This window comes from Neocloeon triangulifer, unplaced genomic scaffold, assembly GCF_031216515.1.
Source record: "Neocloeon triangulifer isolate White Clay Creek 2 clone unplaced genomic scaffold, ASM3121651v1 ptg000014l, whole genome shotgun sequence".
In the NCBI taxonomy this organism is placed as follows: domain Eukaryota; kingdom Metazoa; phylum Arthropoda; class Insecta; order Ephemeroptera; family Baetidae; genus Neocloeon; species Neocloeon triangulifer.
This window is the reverse complement of record NW_026775556.1, coordinates 6,991,370-7,018,225: the sequence shown is the minus strand read 5'-3', so window position 1 is coordinate 7,018,225 and position 26,856 is coordinate 6,991,370. Positions and strand designations below refer to the sequence as shown.

Genomic DNA, 26,856 nt, shown 5'->3' with positions numbered 1-26,856 from the left:
GTTCTAAGCCACTTTCACTTTGAAACTGCCGTATAGGCAACGTGCATTACACGAATGTAAAGCCAGTTGCCTTTTGTTCACAAAGCTAAAAAAATGCTAATTTGCACTATAATTTGAAATGAAATACAAAATTATTTTACTTAGCACCAATTGACACAACTATATTATTAATCTGAAATTAGTGTGCTAAACTAAAATTGTAATTTGACGAAAATAAGTTATGATTGTTTAAACAACAATTCGCCTTTACGCAACATTTTATTTTACAAAAATTATACATAATACAAATAATGCATTAAATCTTGGAAAGCTCTCATAGTTGATGAATAATTATTCCAAATTGAGAGCACCGAGTTATAGTCTTTTATCGAATATTTTCTGAAGCAGTCTCTTCACCACCAGGGATCGGTGACGTATGGTTTGGGCACAAGATAAGGCTTGGGCACCAGATAGGGAGTGGGCACTCCGTAGGGGATGGCCTTGGGCACAGGCACAGGGTACGGCTTTTCGTAGGGAACGGCGAATGGCTTTGCAACAGGAACGGGCACTTTGTACGGAACGTGGACGGGGTAGGGCTTTTCGACAGGCACGGCGTACGGCTTTTCAACGGCGACTGGGACCTTCACCGGCACGTGCACGGCGTAGGGGCGGGGAACGTCGACAGGGTAGTATGCGGGCACTTTGTAGGGAACCTTCTTTTCTACGATAAACGGAACAGCGTGTGGAACAGGCACTCCCACATGTTTGGTGATTTCCACGGTTGTGGGTGGCAAAGCCTTGTCGAACAGGTCATAGTCTCCATAAGAGCCGTAGGAGGAGAAGACACCCCTCTTGTCCCGCTTGTCTTCAGACACTTCCGCTGCCAGGGCGCAGCCCGCCAAAAGACAAACCTGAATTATTAAAATACAAATATATATTACCAATACATTGATCTAAATATAAACATTAATCAATAGATGCTATAGAAATATTTATAAGAATTGATAAGCTTTAAGGTAATCCAATTTTACTGTCTCAATTATTTAAAAAAACGATTGCTTAAAAATGAATAGGATTTTTTTTTAAATGGGAAATATCTCAAACATGCATGAAATGTAATGCAAATAAAAATGTTATAAGTTTTAATTTATAGATACTTTTGTTCTATTAACAATTACATCTGCGTTTAATATAGAAACAGAGCGGTCTTTTAAATTCTTGACAGCTTAATTTTTTAAAAATTTAAAAATGCAAACAAACTTCACACTCATAAAACAATTTGAAGGAATTTTGTAAATTTATCTAGCTTTCCTCTTAAAGAAACTACATTTGAAGACAGAATTTATAGAAAGAAAACAATTTTTTTGCTTATTTGTTTGGGTTTGGGGAGAGCTATAAAAGATGGCATTATAATCAAATTGTTATTGAAATTGATATATTGGAGAATTTGAAAACGGTTAGGGATAAAGAAAGACGCAATACAAGAAAAGTGGTGTACTCACCAGCAAGGTCTTCATGTCGTGTCCGTCGCTCTGCTCCCACAGTGGTTATATCACGGTTATCTAATACACGCATTGTATTTATACAGTCGGCCTCCCCACTTTTGAAATGTGGGCTACTCGCATGCATTCAGTAGTTCACCTTTACATAGTATCGCCCTTGATCACCCCATTTACATATTTTCCCAAAAAAAGGTAGTACGCACCATTAAAAAGGTCCTTTTTTATTAAATATAGTAACAAGTCATTTTTTTTTTGTTAATTAATAATTTAATAAAAGTAAAGTTTCACAAAACTTATGAAAACTTATTTCAATAACCAATTTTTTTTTTAATTTTCCGTCTTCACAAATGTTACACATTTTTCCAAAGAAAAGAAACTTCTTTTTTCCTTATGCAAAATAAGTTTTTAATTGGCGTGGTTCTAATAATTAAAAAATCAATTACCCGATTACGCGTATACCCACGTGCACCTGACTTACAGTATTTAATTGCAGCGACAAGGAAATGCAATATGCTGGAAACAATTTCAATTTCTCCTCAAACTCACCATGCATAAATTTTTAGCGCGCACTATACATTTATTTTCTCTATGGAAACCGAGTAAGGCCCAAGGGATAATTTTACCATAAATTCTTGTTTTCAGCCCGCGAGCGCTTCACGCCAGTGTCCGGTGCAATAAATCTCGGCAGCCTGCAGTAATAATAGCACCACTTGCATGTGACGCCTTCTTAAATAAGCAGGTTAGTTTTCTTTCAAAGTGCGCGTGGTGAGTTCACGGATGACTATGGGGCACTTCCTGCACATACTGCAGTTTTCGTTAATTAAAAACTGAAATAATGCCATTTGGGCATGTGATTAAATCTCATTGAAACACGGAGTGTTTATAAAATTCATAAAAATAATTTTTAGCCATTTGAATCATACAATTAAAATGATATTTTCATTTTTAAACTTGAAATTTATTTCATTTTAAATGTTTTAATGGTATATTTATTTCATTCAATGCAATTGCAATAAATATATAATTGTACTCACTTAGTCAATATTATTTTTGATTGCAAAATATCTTTTTCGGTTTTTAAATTTAAATTGTTATTTTATGTTATTTAATGGTTTTCCAAGTACCCTGTGATCTCTCAGTTTCAGATTTTCTTTATTGTTTGCTTTTTATCTTCTTATGAAGAAATTCCCCATTATTTTTAAAACCCTAAATGCATGCAATTTGAATAAAAAACTTGTTTTAGGCATGTTGGTCTCTATAAATTTCAGCCAGTTTGCCTCTAGAACAGTCGAATCAGTTAATTACGCAGCAAAGGAGGTAGGAATTTTGGCTCTTGGTTGCAGGAAATGCAGAAAAAAACCGGTCGAAAATAATTTTTTTTCGTCATTGTCCAATCAATTTAGGGCAAACAGGAGAGTTACTCGCGATTTATTGCGTGTATTTGACGGTTTTTCTTACACTTGGCCTGCTTCCCCACTCGCAGATACCCACGTAAAAAAAAATCAGCAATCTCTCGCAATAATCAGATCGGTTACCAAATCTAATAAAGCGAGAACATGGACGTGTTAAATTTCTAATAAAAATTTCTGACATACAATTAAATTGATTCAACTTGAAACTATTTATGAGTATACCTCTGTTCACCTCGGTTGCAGTTAACTCATGCAAAATTTATCTCCTTCTAACTGGCATTTTACATAAATAATAGATTTATTCACGCTGTCGGCTTTTTATGCAAATAATTAAAACTGACAAAACATGTGTTCCATTTGCAACCGGGGTTACCTTTCTTTTTAACAGTTATAGTCACGAATTTCCCCAAAACAAAATGCAAAAAGTGCTCCAAATTGTTGCATCACGACGAGAGAATGGTGCAATTTTAGACCAAAACATTGCCAACGTGTGTGTTTAAATGTTTATTAAAACATTTCGCTAAAACGTGCGTCAGATGCGGAGCGAAATTCTCAGCCGCGTGAGAACCGGCGGACAATGGGCGTTATTAATTAATTGCGAGATAATATGCACGCAGAGATAGCAGCGTTTGCAGAATGAAATAAGCAGACTCGTTTTGTGAATTCAAAGGTGGCCGGCGATATAAAAGTACACGCGCTGAATTTTCACCTTGCCTTTGAGGATAAATTTGTCGCAATATTCTGCGGCATTGTTTTAATTACACAGTCAAGGCCCGAGATTGAATCTACTTGACCGCAAAAATATATACTTTAATTATTTGTCGATTGTAAAGTTGTTGAGTTTGTACATATTTAAACAAGGATGAAAGTGAAACGATTTTGTTTTAGCTATAAAATTTTATTTGCAATAAGTCTTTGAATGCCACAGCTTCCTATTTATTCTTTCTGTTATAACACAAAAAGAGATCGTGCAGAAATTATCATCGGTAACAATCCCACCGTTGCCCTCACATCAAATTACGACAATGAGAGAAAAGTGATTAGACAATGAGGTAAACTTTCATTCGTGCTAACAGTCAATCAACTCAAATCTTTCTCGTGACTAACTTTTAAAAAGGCACAAATAATATTTTGTGAACAGTCTTTTTTAGATTTACTTCTTGCCAAGGTGGACGTCCTCGGGGAAGGAGGAAAAGCCAGTGGTGTCCAGGCTGACGTCCAGGGGCTCTTTGTGCTCAATGGGGACAGGGTAGTCCTTGACGTAGGGCACGGGGATGTCCTTGTTAATGGGGACGGGGTAGGGAGCATCGACTCCGACGGGAACGGGCTTGTCGACAAAAACATTGAAGGGCTTTTCAATTTTGACAGGGTAAGGGGCGTCGTAGTAAACAGGAACCTTCTTCTTAACCACAAACGGGACGGGTTTGTCGACGGGGACGACGAAAGGCTTCACAACTGGAACGGCCACCTTCTTGTGGATGGTCAGGGTGGGAGGGCGAAGGAGGTCGTGGGCGGCCAGAAGGGCGAAGGGAGAGGAGTAGGGCGAGTAGAGGCCAAGGGCTGCTTTCTTCAGTAGCAGGCTTGAGTAGAGGCTGGGGTAGAGTCGGGGGTAGAGACCTGAATACAGGCTAGGGTAAAGGCCGAGGCCAAGACCAGGGTAGAGACCAGGAGCGGGAAGGCTGCTCACTGCGGCCACTGCCGCAAGGACGACCTTATCAAAAAAGGAAATAACATGGAATTTTAAAATTTAAAATAGTTTCATAAAAATTTTGACTGTTAAATCTCTAGTCTCGATTTTAAAATAGAATTAATAACGTACAAATTGACAAAAAATATCATTTTTTTTTTTTGAAATTGATTTTTTAAAAAAAATTAAAAATTAAAAAAAATTTGTTACGTTGAAGTGTGATTTTCAACTAATTTTCTACTACTGAATATTTCTAGCACTTACAAGCAATAGTTTCATGTTGCTCTTTTGCTCTGCCGGATAGACTGATGCATTTTGCTAGGATCAAGAATAATTTATAGGCGCGCATGCAATACCCCTGCTTTTTTCTCGCGAATGTTGCACTTTCTCTGCGGGTCGCCGCATTTAATCGATGCACCTATGCGTATTTCTCGCTGCAACCTGAGAGCATTACGTGCACATATAAGCGGCAGTGAAACCAAACTGACCACTCTGGTAGGAAAAGGCCCTTTTTTGAATTCAATCTCACTCTCGCAGCCGACAATGAGCACTGTACTAGTCAAGTGACTTTTTCCAATGCCGGATTTCTCGTCACACATCATAAATTTTTTATCACTTTTTGAACCTTCAGGTGTATTTTATAATATTGAAAACATATTCAATCTGAGAATAAAAATAAAATATAGTGAAAAGAAATTTCAACATTTTCAAATGTTTAGGAATCCTATACAATATTTGATTATAATTCTCTAATGCCACTTTTTATATTAATCTTAATTAATTATTAATCATCTTTTTTTTGCATAATTAACAACTATTTAATCTTTAGTAAATTGGAAACAACGGTGAATTTACTGCGTTTGTTTGCTATTTCCCAAATTGAGTAAAAAGGAAAATATTTTAGTGAAATCTTTGGCTCTTATTTGTCCATGCAAGTACGATAGGTCAGTGCCACATGCAGGAAGAGTCTGATGCAAACAAAGATGCATTTTTTTGTTTCTCCTTAAGAATAAACAACCCGCTGCTTTCTCTGAAAATTTTTCTCAACCAACTCGTGGGAAGTCTACGTGCTGCAAGTAAATAATATATTTTCCTTGTTGACAGCGGAATGAACACCTGTCGAATGATTCTAATTATTAGAGATCGAGCTGATTGGAAATTCAAACGATGGTGGTGTGCAGAAAATGTCATTCATGTTTATTGAAGTAATCACAGCTTTTTTAACTTATAACGAATAGGCACACAGACAAAATAAAATACAACGCAACAATAATAAAATTAAGCATAATTACTGGAAAATAATTCAATTAACTTAATGTGTTTATTTTTCCATAGATATCAAGCTGAAATATTGAATATAAAATAAAAGAACAAAAGTAGCGTGAATGAAAGATCGTACTAGACAAACATGATTGGAATTATATTTATTGGCTCCCTGTAAAAATAATCTTCATTAAAAATAACATTTTGAGGTAAAAAAATAGTAATAATAATAATTAAAAAAGGCAATTTAAGAATAAGTTTTATTTTAACCGTTTGTGTCTTGTATCATCTGCAATTCACGATGCTTGTTTTCTTTAATATTATGCATTATTATGCATGCTTCATATCTTGAGAATAATAAATATTTTGTTAACTGTCATACTGGCGGATCTCTCTTTATTTTTTACCGTGGCCGACCGCTTTGCCCATCTCTTGATTCTGGTAGCTATATGAAGCTCCAACCGTGAAGGCACTCGGGTCGGCTTGTTGGGGATGACCAACTATTGTTTGCGTCTGGTGGTGCGCCTGCAAAAGCTGCGACTGGGGTACAGCTCTGGACACTACTTGCGTCTGAAATCAAGCGTTTGTTATAATAACGAACGTCCCAAATATTAACTCTATGTATTTATATATTCATTAATGTAAAAAATGTTAACCTAAAACAAAATTAATTTATTTAAAATTTTGTTTAGATTAAAAAAATTAAATTTAAAACAAAATTAAAAAAGAACACAGATGCTTATGTGTAAAAAAAAGTATTGATTATGAAGGAATATTAGAAGCAAATCGATTTAAAGAGCAAAAAATTGTTTTAAATTAATAATAATGACATCGCATACCTGTGGCTGCTGAGGCTGCATGAAAGCTTGCGGCTGCATGAAACTCTGCGGCTGCAGCATAACAAATATCTGCCTGTGAGGATTCTGCGCCAATGATTGCGCCGTGGCTGCGTTGATCAGAACCAACTGGGCCATCTGTCCGATGGGCTGCTGTCCTGCAGCAGGGTAGTAGGAATATGGGGACACTGGTGCGCTGTACAGTGGCCTGGCAGGTCGGGGGTCATAGTAAAATGGCTGCATGGCGGGTTGCCTGAATCTGGCGGGTCTTCTCAGGGGCACTCGGGACATGTAGGCGGGCGCGTAGGCTCTTTGCGGCTGGTAGTACGTCTGCTGGCTCAGCGCCGCAGCGTAAGGGTTGTTCGCGTACACAGGGTAGTTTTGATATGAGGGCGAGGGCGATGAGGGGTAGACGGCTTGCGCGTCGCCGGTCATGGATTGGTGCGCCAGGGAGGTCAGGAAAAGAAGCGTTGGCTGGAGAAACGCCTGCTGCTCGAAAAAATTTAAATTTATAAAAAGTGAGTTTTGAAATCCTCGATTGATTAAAAACTAAAAGAGTTAAAATATGTTACAGAATCCATCAAAAAAAAAAAAATTCACGGAAAAGGTTAAATGAAATGAAATTAAAAATAAAAAAATATCGGATTGAATCGCATTTTGTCATTTGATTTTTATAGCTAGTTTTTTATTATTACCAATAAATAAATCGCAAAAAGAAAATTTATTGAATGTGTATTTATTTAAAACTATATAGCTTTATGTAATAATATTCATGCAGTTGTAAAACTCAAAATAAATTCAACAAAACAAGTTGAATCAAAAAATAAACTTACCATTTTAATGGTTCTAAAACTTCTATCCGAATCCAACTCGCTAGTCTGACAAGACTTATTCCCTTGGCCAAGGTCGGTGCGAGGATGAGTTTGGCCGAGTGAGTGACCCTGCCTCTTATAGTGCTGGCCTTGCTCTTGACATTCAGATTCGCCGGTGCATCATCCTCTCCACGCACAAAAACAGATGCCGCGTCTGTTTTTTCGTGTCTCGCCGGCCATTACTTTCTCTATCGTCCAGTTCAAAGGACCATCCATATATGAGCGACTTGTTTGCGCGCCTATCGAAAGAAAGTGAAACACGCACCGATAGTGCATCTGCGTACCGCAGCAAGTACACCTGATAGATTTCGAATTAATTTGTTGCTAAACAGGCTTTAAAAAATGCAGTCGTGATATGTACGGAGAAAATTTTTTCTTCGTGACGATGAGGGAAATCACTTTTTAAATGTCAGTAGAGGTGGATGCATATCCAACTATTTTTTTTCCGTCATGAAGTTAAAGACAATTTTTTATTTTTATAGAAAAGGCTGTTTTTTATTTTGCTTCCATCTATGTTTAAACACATTTTAAACAGAGGCTTGTTTGAAAATTTTTATAGCAGTTGGTGAACAGGTCACTCTATACATTGCAAAATTAAAACTTTTGCAGAAAAATATTCAGAATCTCTCTCGTGATTCCAGTCAGTTTGAGCAAATTAGTGCCTACATGCGGCTGCAATTGATAGACTTCTTCTTATACATTCTATTTACAACGAAGAAAAGATGCAGCGCAAGTACTGCGGAAAAATCTCTAGGTCAGTCTTGTTTTTTTTTTTTCATTTTCTAAAATTGTGGTTGAGAAATGATCGAAGGTGCGGAGAAACTGCTCAAAGGGCCTTCAGTCCGTGGACTGTGGGCACGTAGGCTCCCGTGATGTCGCCGTGGGCGAAGGACAGGGGCTCGGCGTGGTAGGGCACGGCACGAGGAATCTCGACAGGGACGTGGTTGGGCACCTCGACTCCCACGGCGCGGGGAATGGCGTAGGGCACGGCCCTGGGAACCTCAACGGCCACCGGCTTGTGTTCCTTGATGTACACGGGTCGGGGCACGGGGATGCGGACGTGCTCGATCACTTTGACAGGCACAGCGCGAGGAATGGGCACAATGACAGGGTGAGGAACCTTGATGGGGTACGCCGAGTGGATGGTGCGCACGCTGTAAGGGAAGAGTCCGCGACGGGGCCTCACTGCGGCGGCAGAAGCTACCAGAGCCACGAAAGCGACCAAAACCTTCAGAGAAAAGAATTTTTGAATGCAGGATTTTTGTAATTAATTTGTCAGTTGAATAGAAAGGAATTGAAAAAAAAAAAAAATTGGTTGAATTTATTTATTAATTTTGAATTTAAATTAAATATTTTTTACTGTACACATGTTAACCAAATAATAACTTCAATAACTTTACACTTGAACTTAACGTAAAAATAATAAGCCAGTAAAATTCTACTGTAAAAGTATAAATAGTCATTTTAAAACAATTAAATTCAAATTTTTTTGTAGTTAAAGTTATATTTAATCATTTGGAATTTCAGAGCCCTTTGCTTTTAATATTAGAAAATCTCAACTTCCGGACTTACCAGGAACCTCATGACTGGGAGTGTATGTTGCGCGTGAGACGGCGGTGGAGTGAAAAACGTAATTGCAACAAGCGCGGGGATTATTATTTATAGGAAGGTGCACTGCGATGTGATTTCGTGTCCGTTCGCCACTTTCCCCACCACCTCGGGAGGGAGTTTTAAGTTGTTTTGTCCTTTTCCAGGGAGCGTTTTCTCATTTTTTCCAAATCTCATTCATTGAAAGCAGGATTTCTGTGATATTTTTATAATGAAATTTTAAAAATGTTGCTCTAATAAAAATTATGTTTATTTAGTACATAAAAAGATTGCGATTCTCATTAAGTTTATTGAAGTTTATTTTTATCATTTGTTTTAATGTGAAATTTTTTAATTAAAAACAATTAAATATCAATTGTTTAAAACAATGATTAAAATGATTTTAAAGTCCAATATTTTTATTTTTTATAACTATTAAATTTCATGCTGTTAATTATTTAGCTATTAATGCTGATGGAGCCCTACATTCCTGGGAGTAATATAGCAAATATTCAAAAAAAAATTACCTAGTATACATAAATTTTGAATCAGTTGAAATAAAATTTTAAAAATCATGTTACTCACCTATTCCAAGTAGTTAGTGACTTCTTCATCTGAGTAAAGAAATGAAGATACAGTATTAGACCATATAAACTGAAATTTAAAATTTTGATTACCTTGATGAACAGAAATAAATAATGATGAAGTAAAAATCCCGTTTTTTTTGCTTCACATTTTGTATTTTTTTTCTCCTTTAATTTGATTTTTGTAAAGAACAATAAAGAATAACAATAATAACTAGGGAGCTGCCTTTATTGTTGTTCCTTAAAAAAAATAAAAATTAGCTTATGGATCTTATTTTGACCTCAGTGAGAATGTAAGAACACAATTATTTTAAGAATATTATTCAACATAGGCATTTTATTAAATTTTGCTATTATTATTTAAGGTTTATTACATGATGACATTGACTTATTGGTATGTGAATGAGTTCACCAATAAATATCAATAAGATCCTTCAATGCCATTGAGCTCTTCATGAACAAAACTGTAAAATTACAAAAAGAGCAATTAAATAATTTTATTTTTACCACTGGCACGCGTGAACTGAAAATATAGCGTCGGTTGCGCAAGTGCATGAATGTCTGAGAAAGTGCATAATAATGACTGTTAATGATCATATCCTCGCAAGTTCAAAAACAAGGTCACACGCTACCAGTCGCGATTCCTCTTGGCAAAATGCACTTTTACTTTTTCGCGTGTATTCATAGACTGGTTTTGCGCGTAGAGAAGGAAAGTTTTAATCCGCCACTTTTGAACTAGCAATTTCATTAGCGAGACTGTCATTTTCCACGCCGTTGCCTCAGGCAAAAGCTTGCAATTATGTTTCAATGAAATGTGCAAATTATATGTCTCTATAAATAAACCGAAATAAACTAATCATTGCCATTTGCAACAATCAGTTGAAAGGTATTATTACTATTATTTCATAATAATCGTCGCCATCATGGTGATAGAATTAAAGATAGTTTTGAATGAAACTTAATTATTTCTGTTTGTTAACATTTTATTTATTGTTCAGAACAATCGCGATTTTATCCAAGTGAACATTGAAGACTATATGCACTTTTAATAAATGATCATCTGTGGCGCAAAACATTTTTCTTGAAATCATGGATTTTTTGGTGCATTCTTTTTTTTATCACATTTTGTCTTTCATTGCTGTGGCATAACATTTTGAATGCTATAATGTCATACATACATATTAGATTGCGGAATATGCATTGAAAATAGGAACCACGCACCCTCACAAATCAATGGACAGCGCTTAATAGGATTAGTGCTTGCCTCCATAGCCACCTCCAGCGCCACCGCCGCCTCCTCCCAGACTGATGGAATGTCCACCTCCGGAGCCGCCTCCGAATCCGCCAGAGCTGCCTCCGTGGCCACCGCCAAATCCGGAACTGCCACCAAATCCGCCAGCGCCGCCTCCGTGACCACCGCCGAATCCGGAACCACCTCCGAAGCCTCCAGAGCCACCTCCGAAACCTCCGTGGCCACCTCCGAAGCCGCCTAATTGAAAAAAATGCATTTATTATACAAAATGAAATAATGTTATGTCAAATACTAACCGCCTCCAAATCCACCAGCACCGCCTCCGAATCCGCCTCCGTTACCGCCTCCAAATCCACCGCCGCCGCCGCCTCCCAAAGCGCCTCCAACCTGGCCGACGTTATTGTTGGTGCCAACGACGACAGGAGATCCAACGATGTAGGGTTGAGGAACATTCACAGGGACAGGCTTCGGGACTTGGACAGGTTGTCCGACGGGGATAGTAATGGGCACAGGCCTGGGAACGGCAACGGGAATGGGACGGGGAATGGAAACGGGGTAAGGCCTATCGACGGGGACGGGGTAAGGACGAGGAATGGTCACCTAAGTAATTAAATGAATTAATTAGTTTATTTTTCAATAACAATTAAATATGATTAAATTTTGCATGCAAAAATTTAGTAACTTAATCAGAAATGCGCCATGCATAATAAAAAAATTGGATTAAAAAATGATTTGTGAAAGATATATTATAAAAAAAAATTATTTGGCAGACAGAATTAATTAACAAATAAAGTACTAATTATTGCGCACAAATATTTTTGCTCATTTTGAAAAATTTTACCTGCCATAAATTTTTTGGATTGATTATTATCATTTTCCTTATCAGTTTTTCTTATATTCACAAAAAAACGAAGGTGAAATCACATTTATTCTTATTCATTTTGAATTTGTGTCATATCTTAAATCAATCTAATTAGCTCATCTCTTGAGATTTAAAAATGATTTATGTCAAATTAATTTTCCACTCACTTGAACAGCCTGAGGAACTGAAACTGGCACTGGTCTGGGAACTGCAACGGGGAAAGGTTGGGGAACAGCAACTGGATAGGGTCTGTTGATCGTAATTGGCACGGCCTGAGGAACGTTAACGTGCTGGGTAGTGGTGATCACACGAACAGGAGCATTTCCACCAGCTCCTCCGGCACCACCGGCACCTCCAGCTCCTCCAGCACCACCTGAGAAATAATATCCTTTTGATATCATGGAAATTATGACGTATTAATTTTAATTGCTAATTCAATCACGAGATCAATGAAGAGTGAAACGCCCAAAAGATCATTTTAGAAAGAACAAAATCAGATAAGACCGACCAAAGTAAATAAATTACAATTACGAAAAGTTGGAGTGAATTTAAAATAAGATTAGCACTCATGAAACAAGAGAACAAGTGTTAAAAAAGATACCATCGTCTCCACCTCCAAATCCGCCTCCTGCGCCACCGCCAAAGCCGCCTCCGGAACCGGAACCACCGAAACCGCCTCCGCCTCCAGAACCACCGTAGCCGCCTCCAGATTCGCCTCCGTAGCCACCGGCGCTAGCACCGTAGCCCGAGGAGTCTCCGCCACCATATCCGCCGCCTCCACCGCCTAGGCTTGAGCCACCTCCGATGTCACCTCCTCCAAAACCACCAGCATCGCCTCCACCTGGGAAATTTAAATCCAAGTTAAATATATGTAGTTTCTCTTGCGAGTAAATGATTTGTTTTTGTCGAAAATAGTTACCAAGTCCGCCGTGGTCACCGCCGCCGCCGAATCCACCGGCCAATCCTCTCTTCTCCTTCTTGTCTGAAGCGGCCGCTTGAACTTCAATGGTGGCCCCAGTTTCTTTGGCTTTGGCCGCCTCCTCTGCTGTCGCCAGTGCGACCAAGAGGACTGCGCATACCTGAAATTCGAATTGGATTATTTTCAGAAGTGAAATAATTATAAAATTATAGTTATTTTTTTCAATTGTTGTTTTTTTTTCGTTTTGATAAAAAAAAGTGAAATTTGGTGGCTCACCAGGAACCTCATCTTGTGAGATGCAGTGGTGCTGTGATGCATTTGATTTGTTAGACTACTCTTTTATAGTGTTGCGCTCCCTTCACCATCATCCATGCGCATCTGGCCGCCTTTGTCCAGGCAGATGGTGTCCCTACCGCCGCGGTGGTTCCTCGAAAGTCGGAAGGATGTATTAATTTAGGCTCGCAATGCGGCGCCGATTCTGCACAGTCATATGGAGAGAAATTCCAGCAGTCTGGCAAAAAATTAGAGAAAAGATCATCAATCTGAATTGCTTATCTTCAAAATGTGCATGCAGCTGAATTTTCCTAATTACCGCAAGTCAAATCTCTCTGCACTCCATGACTTCATTCATTATAAATTATTAAGCAAAAATATTTACTTATGCATCTTTAATAAAAATTTATCTCAACAAATTCTTAATAAAAGTGAATAAAAGATAATTATATTGTGAGATTAATATTATTTGTTAAGGGAATGTTGGAAAATTGTACAGTTATTTATTTGTTACAAATAAAATGAAAGCTGACTTAAAGGTATGCAACTCTTGAACCTCTGAGCTAGCGCGTGCTGCATAAGTTATTGGTAAAAGGAAATATTGAAGCATTGATGCTTATTTTAACTAGCATGCAATACAAAATAATAAAATTTATTCTATAAAATTACTTTCATTTTACATACTTCAATTTGAAATTTAAACATGACTTGCCCAATTTTTGCATTCTTTTGAAAACTGCCATAAAAAGTAACTTAAATTGTGTATTTTTGTACTACAATCAACAACGATATACTCGTCACTGCTATTTACTATTACATGTAAATGATTTTTTTTCTAAAGCATTATTTTGTCAGTAAAACAAATATTGATTTTTAAAATCTTATAAACTCTTTAAAAACGACATTGTAGTTGATGTATTACGTATTTTTCCGTTGTTGCTCAACAATTAATGGCTTTAAATATGGATTTTCGAATTAAATTTAACGCTCAAAAATTTCATTCTTTTTTTTAACTTCTTTATTTTAAATAACTGAAAATTTCAATTAAAAAACGAGGCATTGATATATTTTTATTTTTTGATGTTATTTTTCTTGACAAAAATTGAGTGTAAATTCTTATAAAATTAAATAGACCCTGCGAAAATTTTCTCAATATTTCACACACAAAACTTGTTAACACCTTTTGAGCACTTGTTTAAATCGCTTCGAGGATCTCAAATTAATAGTTCGCGGCTGAGCGCCCTGTGACAGACCGAAATCACGAGGAAGCTGATCGCGACGATGAGTACTCGCTGGTGCATGCAGCATTTTTCCTGCAGCGACTCTTTCATGCGCTCAGCATCCTCCGCCACATAATAATTCACAACAATGGTTTAATGAATGCAATCGCATTATTTCGCTCGTATCTCTCGCGCTACATGGGCCACTTTCTTTCATGCGAATTATCCAACGCTCTGTGTGTAGCAGATGGCAAAAAGAAATTCCATTTGGTGCTTTTGTAGCGGTAAATTAATTTCACACCCGCAAGGTCCATTATACGCCAAGATAATTTATTGAAATTATTGTTTGCACGGCGGCCCTTAGCCTTTTATTTGCGACTACTAGCACGTGAAATTTTCTCATTATAAGTAATTAGGCAGAATGATGAAACTAGTTTATTTTCACTACTTAAAAACGTAAGAATGAAAGAAGAAAATAATAAACAACAAAATTCAATTCTCGCTATTTCAAAATGAAAAAGAGAAATTGATTTTGCTATGAAATTAACCATGATTTTTCTCAATTTTTCTTTGATATTAATTTTGATGAGAGATTATTAAGTCAAGGGAGAGCTTGTTAATTTATTTTCATTATTTGTATCATTAATATTTATGTATCACGTGATATTTCAAATGAATAGCAATTTCAGTAGGAAGTAATGTAAGAAATATCATCAGTATCGAGTTTAGTGTAAAATAAGATTAAAAAGCGACTCACTCAACTAGATGATGAATAAACAAATAAAATGATAGTACAGAATTTAATTAAAAAAAATTATGATTTATTGCACTCTTGACATATAAAAGAACATAGGTACAAAAATTTGGCGGTTGGCATCTTGGCTGCCGAACCCTGACTTAGGACTTTTAGTATTTTGAGGGGGCGCCGTAGCTGCTGGACAGGGATCCAGAGGAGAGGCTGCCGGACGAGTAGGAGGAACCGTGTCCGCCGATTGAAGGGCTGCCGTAGGACGAGGAGAGGGAAGGACTTCCGTAGGAAGAAGAGATGGAAGGACTTCCGTAAGATGAAGAGATGGAAGGACTTCCGTATGAGGAAGAAATTGAAGGAGATCCATAAGAGGAAGAAATGGAAGGACTTCCATAGGACGAAGAGATTGAGGGAGTTCCGTAGGAGGAAGAGATTGATGGGGAGCCATAGGACCCAGAGAGGGATGATCCATGTCCAAAAGACGAGCCGAGGGATGAGCCAAGGGATGATCCAAATCCAGAGCCGTAGGAGGATCCAAGGGATGAGCCGAATCCAGAGCCGCCGCCATAGGACGATCCGCCGTAGGAAGAGCCGAAAGAAGAATCGTGTGTCAGAAGTCCAGTTGTGGGAATTCCAGCTGAGGTGGAAAGACCGCTGCTTGAAAGGCCTCCGTCGTAAGAACCGCTACCGTAGGATGCTCCGCCGAGAGAAGATCCGCCAAATGAAGCGCCAGAGAAAGAGCCTCCGCTCACTCCAACAGCCACGGGTCGGGCAACAGGCACAGCTTGAGGAACGGGAACAGCCACTGGTTTGGGAACGGCAACAGGCACCGGGTGAGGAACGGACACTGGGACAGGCTTAGGTACGTGGACGGCTTGAGGATATGGGACCTGTGGGGTAAAAAGTAAATTAATAAGTTATTTCATCAGCTTAAATTCAATTAGTGCTTTTTGTAACTATGATTTTTTCTTAAATTTTATTTTATTTCTTTAAATAAAAAATAAACACAAATGCGAGCTTAAAAGGTTTTAAATGTTAATATCTCAAAATTATTAAAAGTGCATATTTTTCTGTTTGCTTCAAAACACATTATCATGAATTTAATCTCTGGCAATAAAAATTATTATTTCTATGTATTTATTTTAAACTAATTCGTCATAAACTTAAGTAAATAAGTGATAAAAATGCAATTATTAATTCCAAGTTAAAAAAACCCTCAAAATTTACACAAATTAACTATTGAATAAATGTAGCGAAAAGAAAAAGTTATAATAAGTGTGTATTTATAAATAAAAACATACCCTAACGGGGTAAGGGCGGGGAACTTCAACAGGGTACGGCCTGGGTACGCTGACAGGAACAGCCTGGGGGACGTGAACGGGGTAAGGACGAGGAACGTTGATGGGGTAGGGCTGAGGAACTCTGACAGGGTAGGGCTGGTTGACCTGCACGGGGTAGGGCTGAGGGACAGGGTAGGCGCGAGGTACGGTCACAGTATTGACAGTGGTGCGTCCAACAAGGCCGGCGCCCAGTCCGTTACCAGAAAAACCTAAAAATGAATCTTTTTAAAAACATAAATCTTTAAATTAAAATAATCAAAGCTCACCTCCGAATCCACCTCCAAAGTTGGCTCCACCCAGGGAGAGCCCAGAGAGTCCCGAAAGTCCTGAGAAGCCCGAGAGGCCAGAAAGTCCATTAAGTCCGTAACCGCCATAACCACCGTAGCCGTAAGAACCAAGTCCGTATCCGCCCAGCCCATAAGATCCCAGTCCGTAACTGCCCAGGCCGTAAGAGCCAAGACCGGAGGAGGGGGTCAGAAGTCCAGAGGAGTGACCTCCGACGGTGGCGCTGGTCAGTCCCGAGTGGGAGCCCAGGCTACCGGATGAAAGTCCCGCCGAGCCGATAGACGCACTCGCCGACGTGCTGCTTCCGGTGCCATAGTTGCTGCTGACAACCCCTCTTTTGTCCTTCTTGGGCTCTTCAGCAGCGTGGCTGAGCGCGCATAACGCCAGCAATAGTAAGGAGGTTCTCTGCAGACAGAGGGGATGAGTCAGTTATTTGTTGCCAAAAACGAACTCGTGAGCAAATTTAAGCACACAAGAGTGTGTATGCAAATATTTAAATGGGAAAGTTTTGCAAGTCATTGTTGATTGAAAGAAAAAAATATAATAAGTGGTGAATAAGAAGTGCCGCTAGCGCGCTCGCACCTTGCACGCAAACCACAGTAAAGAGTTCAAATTGCTGAAAGTGAAATTGCGCATGTAGGTGTCAGATTAATTATGTTGGGGAAGTCCGTTCATTTTAAAAAGCTGCGAGTACTTTCTGATTCACTCTTCCTATTATAAAGGATTGCTTTGTTTTTTCTGACGGCGTCAAAAGGAAATTTCGTACCGTTTAACCTGTACTTTTTATGAATTTCCACTTTTGCTTAAAATTTTATTCAATTTAAAAGAATTTATGCACATTTTTGTAATAAAAAACCGCTTCACGTATATACTATCTTTGAATTTAAAAATAAAATAAAATTTTAATTTGCTAGGCAAAACTTTTGCATGTGCTAGCGTGCCTTTACATCCAACAATTTATTTTTCTCTCTCATGTAGATTACAAATAAATAAATGGACTAAATAATTAAAAGAAATATAATGAAAAAATTGCAGGTCTTATTTAAAAAAATGTGATGGATATTTTCTGTTTGTTCCAATCCCATTCTACAAATTTGTTTTCTAATTAGATCCGACTTTGCCGCTTGTCAAACTTAATTGCGCTCGCCTAATCGAGCAGAACTGAACTCACCGTGGTCTTCATGGCTGGTGAAGTGCAACTGATGATGCCACATGGTGCGACCCCCCTTTATATATGCGCCCCTAGACCCTGACCAGAGAAGGTTAAGCCGACGGGTGCAAAGGGGAACTTTCGCTGATGGTCCACTCCCAGGCGGGTCTTCCTCCACGCCCTTCCCTTCCACATGCTCACGCCACTCGCACCACGTACAAGAAAGAAAGAAAGAGATCGAACTAGTGAACGTGAACCGGTCTCGAGGAAGATCGCGTAATAAATTCATACGCGAACAGTCAATGTGTTCACTTACTTTTCTTATCCGGACACACTCGCGGGCAGATCGCATTCCGCGATGTGCCTTTGTGCGTGTGTATCTGCAGGCGCTCGAGAAAGTGACATCCAACTGTAGTGCCTGACGTAATTGCAAAATACACGAAATTGTCAAATTTGCTAACTTTATTATGCGGGTCATTTATGGAATCCCCACTTTTAGATGATAGATGACATCAAGAATGAGTCGCGATACTATAGAGTTCATCGTAAATTATGGTAATACCTAATGGAGTAGAAGCAATAAATTTTGATGAATTGAAAAGGCATCAAGGTAAAATAATCAGTATGGAGAAAATAAGTTTTTTTGTGTTTGTCTGTATGAAGTGTCTTGATTTTATAGCATTTTTAATATATTAATTTAATTATTTATAAGTTCCCACATAATTCTCTGAAAGTTATTATGTTATTTGAATTGAAAAATATTCCCTCTATAATTAAATCACAAAGAGAATTTGTTTCCATTATATAAAAACGTAATTTAAACTTAATTTCTTCAAATAATAAGGATAATAGTCATTTAAATTATATTAATAATGAATTATGTTGACAATTTTTATATTTTTATTATTTAAATTTAAAATTTAAAAAAATAACCAAAAATCACTAAAAAAAATTAATAATTTTCATATTTGAGAGCAGAAATTTCATTGTTATTTTCATTACGTTTCTAGTTTATTCGTTATTATTTTAGCTGTTACTAAAACTTTATATTATTAGAAAAAAATTTTGGAGGGAACAGAAGATTTGAGAAAACGGCTTCACCACTAGCAAGTTATAGCAAAATCTTTGCTAGTGGTGCACTCTTTTTGTCCAACAATTCAATTTTTCCCTATCAACAATTGTTGTTCATTCAATATACAATTTTTTTATAAATTTGAGCAAATTATCAACAAAGTTGTTAAAAAAAATTAATTTATCGTTAACTAAAGTAAGACCGCGTACGGCAGCAATTTTGAAGAGAACGAGAGGATTTATTATATAATTTTTTACATCTGCACCCTATCTCACCTTTGTAGGGCTTCCTCGTTCTATTGTGTAGTGAGAAATTCAATATGCACATCCTAACTTTCCATTGTCCAACTTTTTTGCAAACTGAAAACCAGTTGTTGCGCCAGTAGAACGTACGGACCTCGTTTGAATATTCATGTGATCTTTTTCTGATTCACGATTGAGTGAGGAAACAAATAAAACCTTATATTTTAATCCTTCGCCTTTCCAATTCAGAGAGTGTATCATAATTCACAAATCAATTAACCTCTTTATTTTAGAAGAGCAATTTGCTTATCTCTGTTTGTTGACCAAAGACTTTAGAACCAAACAGTTAATTTACATAATTAACTCCCTTTCCAATCAAAAGAATTAAATTTGAATACATTTTTGCGTCACCGTCTGAAATCAGGTTTGCCTAAAACGAGACAAGACACGCAATGAACAGCTGCAGTAGAGTTTTGAGATCCAGTTCAAATAATCTTCCGCGAAAGTAATCACCCGAAATAAATTTCGGCACACGTTCGCCGCCACTTATTGAGAAATTTAAAAAAAAATTCACCAAGAAATTTTTATCCTTTGATTTAATTGTAGTCAAAATTCGCCTCGCGGAGAGATCGGGTGTGTCTTATTCCACATACGCCAGATACCCTTTCGTTACTTGGATTCAGGTTAACAACCTGTGAGAGGTTGCACCTGAATCAAACAATCTCGCGCCGCCAGAGACCATCATCCATCATAAGTGAAAACGATCGGCCCATAATGGAGCAGCTATTCTGAAAATGACTTAGTCTTCCATTCGAGGTGCAATGCAACCTTCCATTGGCACGCGCTAATTGGAAGCACCTTGGTCTAGGTCAGGCCGGTGCTAGAAACGCCTTCCTTTATAATAAGTATAAATCAAATTCAAGCAACTGTCCCAAGGCTGATAATGACCTTTGTCAATAGCAATTTTCACTGAACTCGTGATTTAAATGTTTTTAAATTCAAATTAATTAAAAAAAATTGTGCACGCATGTAATTTTTCTAATGTTTTCATTTTTTCTGACGCTTGAAGTCAACTAAAGACTTGTTCGCGGCCTTTTATTTTTTCTATGTAAAATAAAATTATTTAAAAAAAATAATCCCAAAGAACTGCTTCGCACTTTCATGGGGTGATTGCGTTACAGCACGTCATTCATAATATTAGATTTTGCGCAGGGCAGAAAAGTAGTGCGTTAAAAATTTCTTCCTATTTGTACGTCAATTAACTTTATTAAGTCAATAAACTTCCTTGCAACTTTTTGAATTTAAAAATATGACGTCCTTATTTTTCTATTTAATAATAAATGCTGCAGTAAGTAGCATGAAGGCTTTAATAAATATTTTTATACCTCATTGAGAAGAGAATAAAAAATTTATTGCATCCTCCTCATCCATCTAGTGCGCCTAAAACTTGTGAAATAACCTAAATGGCAGATCATAAAATGCAGTTAATTTGACATCAGCGTCATATTCCAAAATGTTACTGAAGCAGGGAGTAATTAATATTCAACATCGTGATTTGTGAGGTTGTTTTTTATTTATTTATTAGAGACACTGCGAAAATTATGTATTATTATAACCTAAATATAAAATTTTTTATTTTCAATAAAACTGCAAATTTCACTTGCCATAAGTTTATAAAAAAGGGTTATTTTTTACCTGCTTTTACCATGGGACCTTTTTCTTGCGCAAAAACGAACGAGATATTTTTTAAACCGGCTTGCAACTCGCAATAATAGTCTGCGCGATTGGTACGTATCTATTACACGCACGCAAATAAATCGTTTATCTGACTGAAAGACATCCCTTTTATTTATAATTGCACACAAATCCGTTGTTGGTACAATCTCCGCCTGGGGCATCCAACTTGCGACTCTGTAGCACCTGCTCTCCATGCTAGTGACCAGGCAATGCATAAATAAATAAAACAAAAATTGATACAATCACTCTCTCCATCTTTCAAATCTCTCTGTTTCATCTAGACAAAAGGAAGTGGTGAAACCGAAGCGGCATTTTTACGACTTTAACTGCGGTAAATTTCGATTTAATGCATTTTCTTGCTCCTATTTAAAGATATTCTCAGGAATATTTCCAAATCGCGGCTAATTTCCGGCCAAAATCTACGTCAGCACCAATAAGCATAAATTTGCGAAACTCGCTCTGCAAAACAGGTTGAGGAGAGGATTAAGAAATAATATGAATGCCCAAATTATGATCGGATTGAAATTAAAAATCAACCTTCAGACCGAGTTTAAATTATTTTCAAAACACGAGCAGAACTGCAGGACCACTTACTTTCGTAAACAGCCCAATCTAGAAAATTATATTCAATTTTGGTATGAGATGAAAAACCGTGACTTTAGAGCATGGTATAATGCAAAGAGACGAGTACAAGATAATTTAGAATGTTTTCCCTGATGATGGGATTAAATTATTATTTGACAACATGTACAAAGGATTATTATTAAAAGAGGCCTTTCACTGCTAGCCTTTGACACAAACAGCGATTCTGTATCACGGAGCCTAATGGCGTTGCTGAGAGCTTTTAATGTGCTCTAGCGGCCACTAAATCAGTCCGAAGTATTCTCTTGACGGAGCGAGCGAAATGCACCTGATTGTCATGTGCAGAGCTCTCTCCTTTTGCGTTGCGGCGGTGCACCTCATCCTGGATCTCGTTTTTTTTTTGCTCACCGGCATGACAAAGGCGGCAGACGTCCGTCAATAGGCGCGAGAAAGAAATGTGTGGAAATCAATCACTTGCGTTTGCATATGGTGTCGTGCACTGGTCACACTTCATGAGTAGAATGGATGAATGTCAGTTAAAAACAATAAAGAGAAAGTAAAATCTAAAAATAAAAAAATAAATTATTTTAATTAATAATGATTGTGAAAATTGATTTCACAGTCAGACGATATTATTATTGGTGAAAAAATTATTAAATAGCATACTTTTTAAGTCTGTTTTAAATGAGTAAATCAAAATAATTAATTCAAATTTCAGTCTCTCATGGTCTCATGGCATATATTATATGAAAATAAAAAAATGTATGTGCAAAAATGTAAGTTATATAAGATCCAATTTTTAACTTTTAAAATTATAAATTCACCTAATTCACCTTATCTTCATGTTTCTTTTCAATCAATAAAACATTTTTAATTGATTTAAAATTTTAATTTTTTAATAAAAAAAAAATTCTTATACATATAATATTTTCTTTTTCTCCTTTAATTCCAGATTGAAGCTAATTTATAGCTCACGAATGAAACCAAACGAGACGGAATCTTTATGTCACTCTAAGCAGACGTGTTTAATTAAAGTTTTATAGCCCAGCGGCACTAATTACACAAAAAATTACTCATTCTCCAGCGATGTAATCTGTCAAGCATATTTTAAGTGGTTATTTCGGCAACAACTCAATCTTTAAAATGCAGTCTGGCTAAAGAGAACGCAGCAATTAAAATTTCAGCAATAAATTTCCATCTCTCCAACCTCTGCAATTAAGTAAACGTTCGCCCAAATCAAACAAAAACTGGGTCGCCTTTATTCAAAATATGCGTTTAGTCAACGAAAATGTTGCTGAGGGTGACCAAGGAGCTTCTCGGCCGCAGCCTGCACACGTTGCCCTGGCGCGCCAGAGTCATCCTGATTTGCTCCTGCAGCAGGTGGAACTCCCTGGTGTGCTTCTGGCCCAACTGCTCCATTTCTTCAGCCTTGGAAAGGGCGTTGGGCAGCAGGTCGGTGGTCAGGGGCGACTCGACGAGCATGTTGACCTCGAGGTCTTTGGGATCGCAACCGTCCAGTTTGTCCAAGACGGGCCAGTCGTGAATGCAGGCCTCGCAATTGCACTCGGCCAGGCTGCTGGACTGGAAACAAGAGTCCTGCATGCGACTCTGGCGAAGAAGACGCTCGACTTTGAGGAAATCGGCCTCAGGGTAGAGACACTGCGTGATCTTGCTGCCAGGAGCGATCACCCTCGTTGCCTAACAAATGAAGATAATTAATCAAATTATGGAAGCGAAATTATATATTTAATATAAATATAAAAACATATGCAGATTTTATTTTTTTAAATTTGAATTCACTATCACTTTCAATAAACCCCTTTTTCTGGATATTTTTTAGAAATTTAATATGCATTTATCAGTGTATTCACCTTCTTCTTCTTTTTTGCCCTATTGCAAACTTGTGATATTTTAATAATTTATTGGTTAAAAATTATTTGTATTTTTCAAAATTCTTCTTTTCAATTTAATTTTACTATTTATTTGTAAAGATTAATAAGCTTTTCAAGTCAACGAAAATAATTCAATCGTAACATTCTTTGCAATGAAAATGACAATAATAATTTTACCTGGAGAATCAAGTGTCGACCCACGTTGAACGCCATTGAATTTGGTGAGCAGGAATGCGCAACAAGTGCAGTCACGGGGAAAACCCCGAGACCGATGCCTCCGTGCGAGTCTTCGCCCAGATACCCTCCAGTGAGAACCACTTGGTCGATGCTGAATGAGGCGGCCGAGACGACGGGCAGAAGGCGACCCATGGCGACAACGAGCCGGTCAAAGTCAGGACTCTGGTCATCGAAGCCCAGCAGTTTGGCCCAAAATGTGAAGAACAGCACCAACATGGACTTGTCCTCAATTTCGCAGGGACGAAGCAGGAAGAGCGAGTTGAGGTCACTTGAGAGCAGAGGCTTGGAGACGCCGAGCTCCGGGTCCTTTTTGGCCTCGCAGATGGTGTTCAGGTCAAGGTCGAGCACAAGTTTCAATAGGTTGAGAACGTTGCTTTCAGCCCCTCCCGAAAGAAGGGTGGGCATCAGGGCGCACTCCTTGCAGTGGACCTTCTTGGCCTCTTCTTTGCACTGCGCGCTGCAGTACATATCCTGAGATTAGAAAATTATTTTTAATTTCATAATTTAAATAACCAAAAAATTGCATTCATTTTTCAACGATTTTGTTTATAATTTGGGCTAGTAAATAATCCCCCATTACCCATAATATAAAATAAATATGAATTTAATCAACATTTGATGGATATTTGAAAATAAAACTTGTTTAAATTTATTTGGCATTATTTTTTTTAATGGGACCCACTTTTGGCATGGGGTCGGCGGATCTTGTTGAAAATTGGTAGTTTGGTTGCCCTTAGGGTGTAGACAAATAGTTTAGAAGGATTTTTGAAAATTCTCAAAATTGCCTATTTTACAGGGGCTCAAAGTTGGGGATTTTAAAAAAAGGTGTTTTCGAAAATCAAAAATATCTCAGCTCCTGCTGCAGATAGCGCATGTGTGTATATAAACAAAGTTGTAGGAAATTAGACGCCCTACAACTTTGCCATAGTGACCAAGGTCATAGGTCAAAGTTCAGGGTCAACTTTTTAAGCTTGAATTTTTTGATGCGCCACCAAAGTACCTAGTACATAAAAATTTTTGATTCCATTATAGCCAAAAGTTGCTCTAGTTGGTAGTCAACAACATATTAAAATTTGGCGAGACTGTTTTTTTCCGTTTTCGAGATATTTTAGGTCAAAAGCAGGAAAACGTGGTTTTCCGAGCATTTTCCTACACAAATCAACATTTAACCACCCGTAACTTTTTCCCTGCTAAAGTTACGCAAAAATGTATAATGACAAAAAATGATTGCCTTGACCTGTTCTTTCAAACCATGTATCGCACATAGTGACCAGGTCACAAAAGGTCATTGACCCCGGTGACCTGTGACCTTTCCAAAAATTATTGCTGGAAATGTTTCACCTCAATGAAAAGAAACATTGGAGTATCTAAAATTCAGTTTTGCACTTGCAAGGTCACAGGTCACCGGGGTCAATGACCTTTTGTGACCTGGTCACCATGTGCGATACATGGTTTGAAAGAACAGGTCAAGGCAATCATTTTTTGTCATTATACATTTTTGCGTAACTTTAGCAGGGAAAAAGTTACGGGTGGTTAAATGTTGATTTGTGTAGGAAAATGCTCGGAAAACCACGTTTTTCTGCTTTTGACCTAAAATATCTCGAAAACGGAAAAAAACAGTCTCGCCAAATTTTAATATGTTGTTGACTACCAACTAGAGCAACTTTTGGCTATAATGGAATCAAAAATTTTTATGTACTAGGTACTTTGGTGGCGCATCAAAATATTCAAGCTTAAAAAGTTGACCCTGAACTTTGACCTATGACCTTGGTCACTATAGCAAAGTTGTAGGGCGTCTAATTTCCTACAACTTTGTTTATATACACACATGCGCTATCTGCAGCAGGAGCTGAGATATTTTGGATTTTCGAAAACACCTTTTTTTAAAATCCCCAACTTTGAGCCCCTGTAAAATAGGCAATTTTGAGAATTTTCAAAAATCCTTCTAAACTATTTGTCTACACCCTAAGGGCAACCAAACTACCAATTTTCAACAAGATCCGCCGACCCCATGCCAAAAGTGGGTCCCATTAAAAAAAATAATGCCATTTATAAATAAAAATTATTACCCAACGGCAAGTGTCGCAAGGATCTAAATTGAAGCTCGTTTGCATGCAGCAGCTGCACCTATCCAGACACTCAGGGTTCAGGTGCGACACCAGTGGTTCCTCCACAATCAAAACCTCGCCAGGTTTAATTTCCCTGGCAGCCACAAAGTGACGAATTTTAGTCTTGGCGTCGTCCACTAGTTTCAAGGCGTCGCTAGCGCACGGCACAAGAGGGTTGACCGCGGTCAAGGTCAACTTCTGAACACTTTCGAATGCCCTGTTGGTGTTCATTGGGTCACCGAACTCTTGCTCCATGTCTCCGGCGTTGGCCTCTGACAGGTCATTGACCTTTTCCAAGTACTTGTGGCACAAGTCGAGTTTGTACTTTAATTTTTCGCCTTCCCCGGCGTCAAGGGTCAAGGTCAGGGCGACCCTGACGTCATTTGCGCAAGCGCTGAACTGGCGCATGCACAGCAGGATGTCCGACCTGAGCGACAACGCCTGGAACAACAGTTCACTTTGGTCCTTTGGAATGCGGGCCAGGCCTTTGCTCAGTTTGGCCAAAGCGAATTCCATGTCGTGCGTCTCTATGGAACGTCTGATAAAAATTTGGAAAATTTCATTATTTTCAAATTAATTAATAAAAGAAAATTTGTGGCTTACTTGACACTAGCAAAGTAAATGGACTCGACGGACTTTGAGTCCTTTGAATTTTCAAACATGAGCTCTGGCGGTTGGAAATTCTTGAGCAAGGTCTTGATGAAGGCGACGCGTTCTTCATCTCCTGGAAGAGCGTTGACCTCCTCCAGCAGCTCTTCACTGGACTTGTTTGCACCAGAACTGTCAAGGTGCTTTAGCAAACTCCTTGAAAGGTCGAAAATAAGGGAGTGCTCCATTTTTCCAAGAGAATACGAGCAGGAAAATTCGCGGATGATTTTCACTGTTTAGAGTTCAAAATCCTAACAATCAGATTTTCTAACAATACGCTTTGACACGCTGTTTTTTTCCGTCTTGGGCAAACAAATTACGATTTCCAACTGTTGCAAATTTTAATAATTACTTAAAAATGGAAATTATAAAAAATATAGAATAAAGAAAATTAAACGGCATTTTTAAACAGCATTATTAAAGGATCAAAAGTATGCTTTTTTTATTCTGAAAATATTAAAAATTGTGAAGAAGCTAATATTTTTTTGTTCTATAACTAGCTACAAAATTTACTCTTAACTTGATGAAGTAGGAATTAATTGAATGAATATTTTATTTGTCATTAAA

The 26,856-nt window shown here is 37.8% G+C and overlaps 5 protein-coding genes across 5 annotated transcripts; all 5 read right to left on the bottom strand.

The window, feature by feature from the left end:
• Positions 1-239: 239 nt before the first annotated feature.
• LOC132201624 (BCL-6 corepressor-like protein 1) lies at positions 240-4,962 on the bottom strand. The gene is made up of 4 exons (XM_059627925.1): positions 4,845-4,962; positions 4,051-4,604; positions 3,267-3,270; positions 240-890 (listed from the first exon to the last, which is right to left on the bottom strand). The coding sequence occupies exons 1-4, from the start codon at positions 4,857-4,859 to the stop codon at positions 393-395; spliced, it is 1,071 nt and encodes a 356-aa protein (XP_059483908.1). The 5' UTR covers positions 4,860-4,962; the 3' UTR covers positions 240-392.
• A 794-nt stretch (positions 4,963-5,756) lies between these two features.
• LOC132200965 (uncharacterized) lies at positions 5,757-7,671 on the bottom strand. Its single transcript, XM_059626793.1, has 3 exons — positions 7,513-7,671; positions 6,683-7,168; positions 5,757-6,413 (listed from the first exon to the last, which is right to left on the bottom strand). The coding sequence occupies exons 1-3, from the start codon at positions 7,513-7,515 to the stop codon at positions 6,240-6,242; spliced, it is 663 nt and encodes a 220-aa protein (XP_059482776.1). The 5' UTR covers positions 7,516-7,671; the 3' UTR covers positions 5,757-6,239.
• A 641-nt stretch (positions 7,672-8,312) lies between these two features.
• LOC132200968 (uncharacterized) lies at positions 8,313-9,226 on the bottom strand. The gene is made up of 2 exons (XM_059626797.1): positions 9,124-9,226; positions 8,313-8,779 (listed from the first exon to the last, which is right to left on the bottom strand). The coding sequence occupies exons 1-2, from the start codon at positions 9,133-9,135 to the stop codon at positions 8,378-8,380; spliced, it is 414 nt and encodes a 137-aa protein (XP_059482780.1). The 5' UTR covers positions 9,136-9,226; the 3' UTR covers positions 8,313-8,377.
• A 1,467-nt stretch (positions 9,227-10,693) lies between these two features.
• On the bottom strand, positions 10,694-17,952 carry LOC132201623 (elastin-like). The gene is made up of 10 exons (XM_059627924.1): positions 17,793-17,952; positions 16,603-17,026; positions 16,298-16,557; positions 15,158-15,886; positions 13,032-13,091; positions 12,756-12,915; positions 12,438-12,677; positions 12,004-12,209; positions 11,271-11,574; positions 10,694-11,211 (listed from the first exon to the last, which is right to left on the bottom strand). The coding sequence occupies exons 1-10, from the start codon at positions 17,802-17,804 to the stop codon at positions 10,976-10,978; spliced, it is 2,631 nt and encodes an 876-aa protein (XP_059483907.1). The 5' UTR covers positions 17,805-17,952; the 3' UTR covers positions 10,694-10,975.
• A 4,459-nt stretch (positions 17,953-22,411) lies between these two features.
• Positions 22,412-26,477, bottom strand: LOC132201618 (uncharacterized). Its single transcript, XM_059627917.1, has 4 exons — positions 26,245-26,477; positions 25,603-26,179; positions 23,474-24,004; positions 22,412-23,102 (listed from the first exon to the last, which is right to left on the bottom strand). Exons 1-4 carry the CDS (start codon positions 26,475-26,477, stop codon positions 22,680-22,682), a joined length of 1,764 nt encoding a protein of 587 aa, XP_059483900.1. The 3' UTR covers positions 22,412-22,679.
• Between the last annotated feature and the right edge of the window lie 379 nt (positions 26,478-26,856).

Excerpts from the sequence above, each read along its gene's own strand:
- LOC132200965 (XM_059626793.1), bottom strand. Across the intron at positions 6,414-6,682 it reads TGCAGCCTCAGCAGCCACAG|ACGCAAGTAGTGTCCAGAGC; the intron begins GTATGCGATGTC and ends GCTTGATTTCAG.
- LOC132201623 (XM_059627924.1), bottom strand. Across the intron at positions 13,092-15,157 it reads ACGGCGCCCCCTCAAAATAC|AGTAGTCTAACAAATCAAAT; the intron begins TAAAAGTCCTAA and ends ACACTATAAAAG. Across the intron at positions 12,678-12,755 it reads CGGTGACCACGGCGGACTTG|GTGGAGGCGATGCTGGTGGT; the intron begins GTAACTATTTTC and ends TAAATTTCCCAG.
- LOC132201618 (XM_059627917.1), bottom strand. The coding sequence starts at position 26,477 with ATGGAGCACTCCCTTATTTTCGACCTTTCAAGGAGTTTGCTAAAGCAC. Across the intron at positions 24,005-25,602 it reads CTTGCGACACTTGCCGTTGG|GATATGTACTGCAGCGCGCA; the intron begins GTAATAATTTTT and ends TTCTAATCTCAG. Across the intron at positions 23,103-23,473 it reads GTCGACACTTGATTCTCCAG|GCAACGAGGGTGATCGCTCC; the intron begins GTAAAATTATTA and ends TTCATTTGTTAG.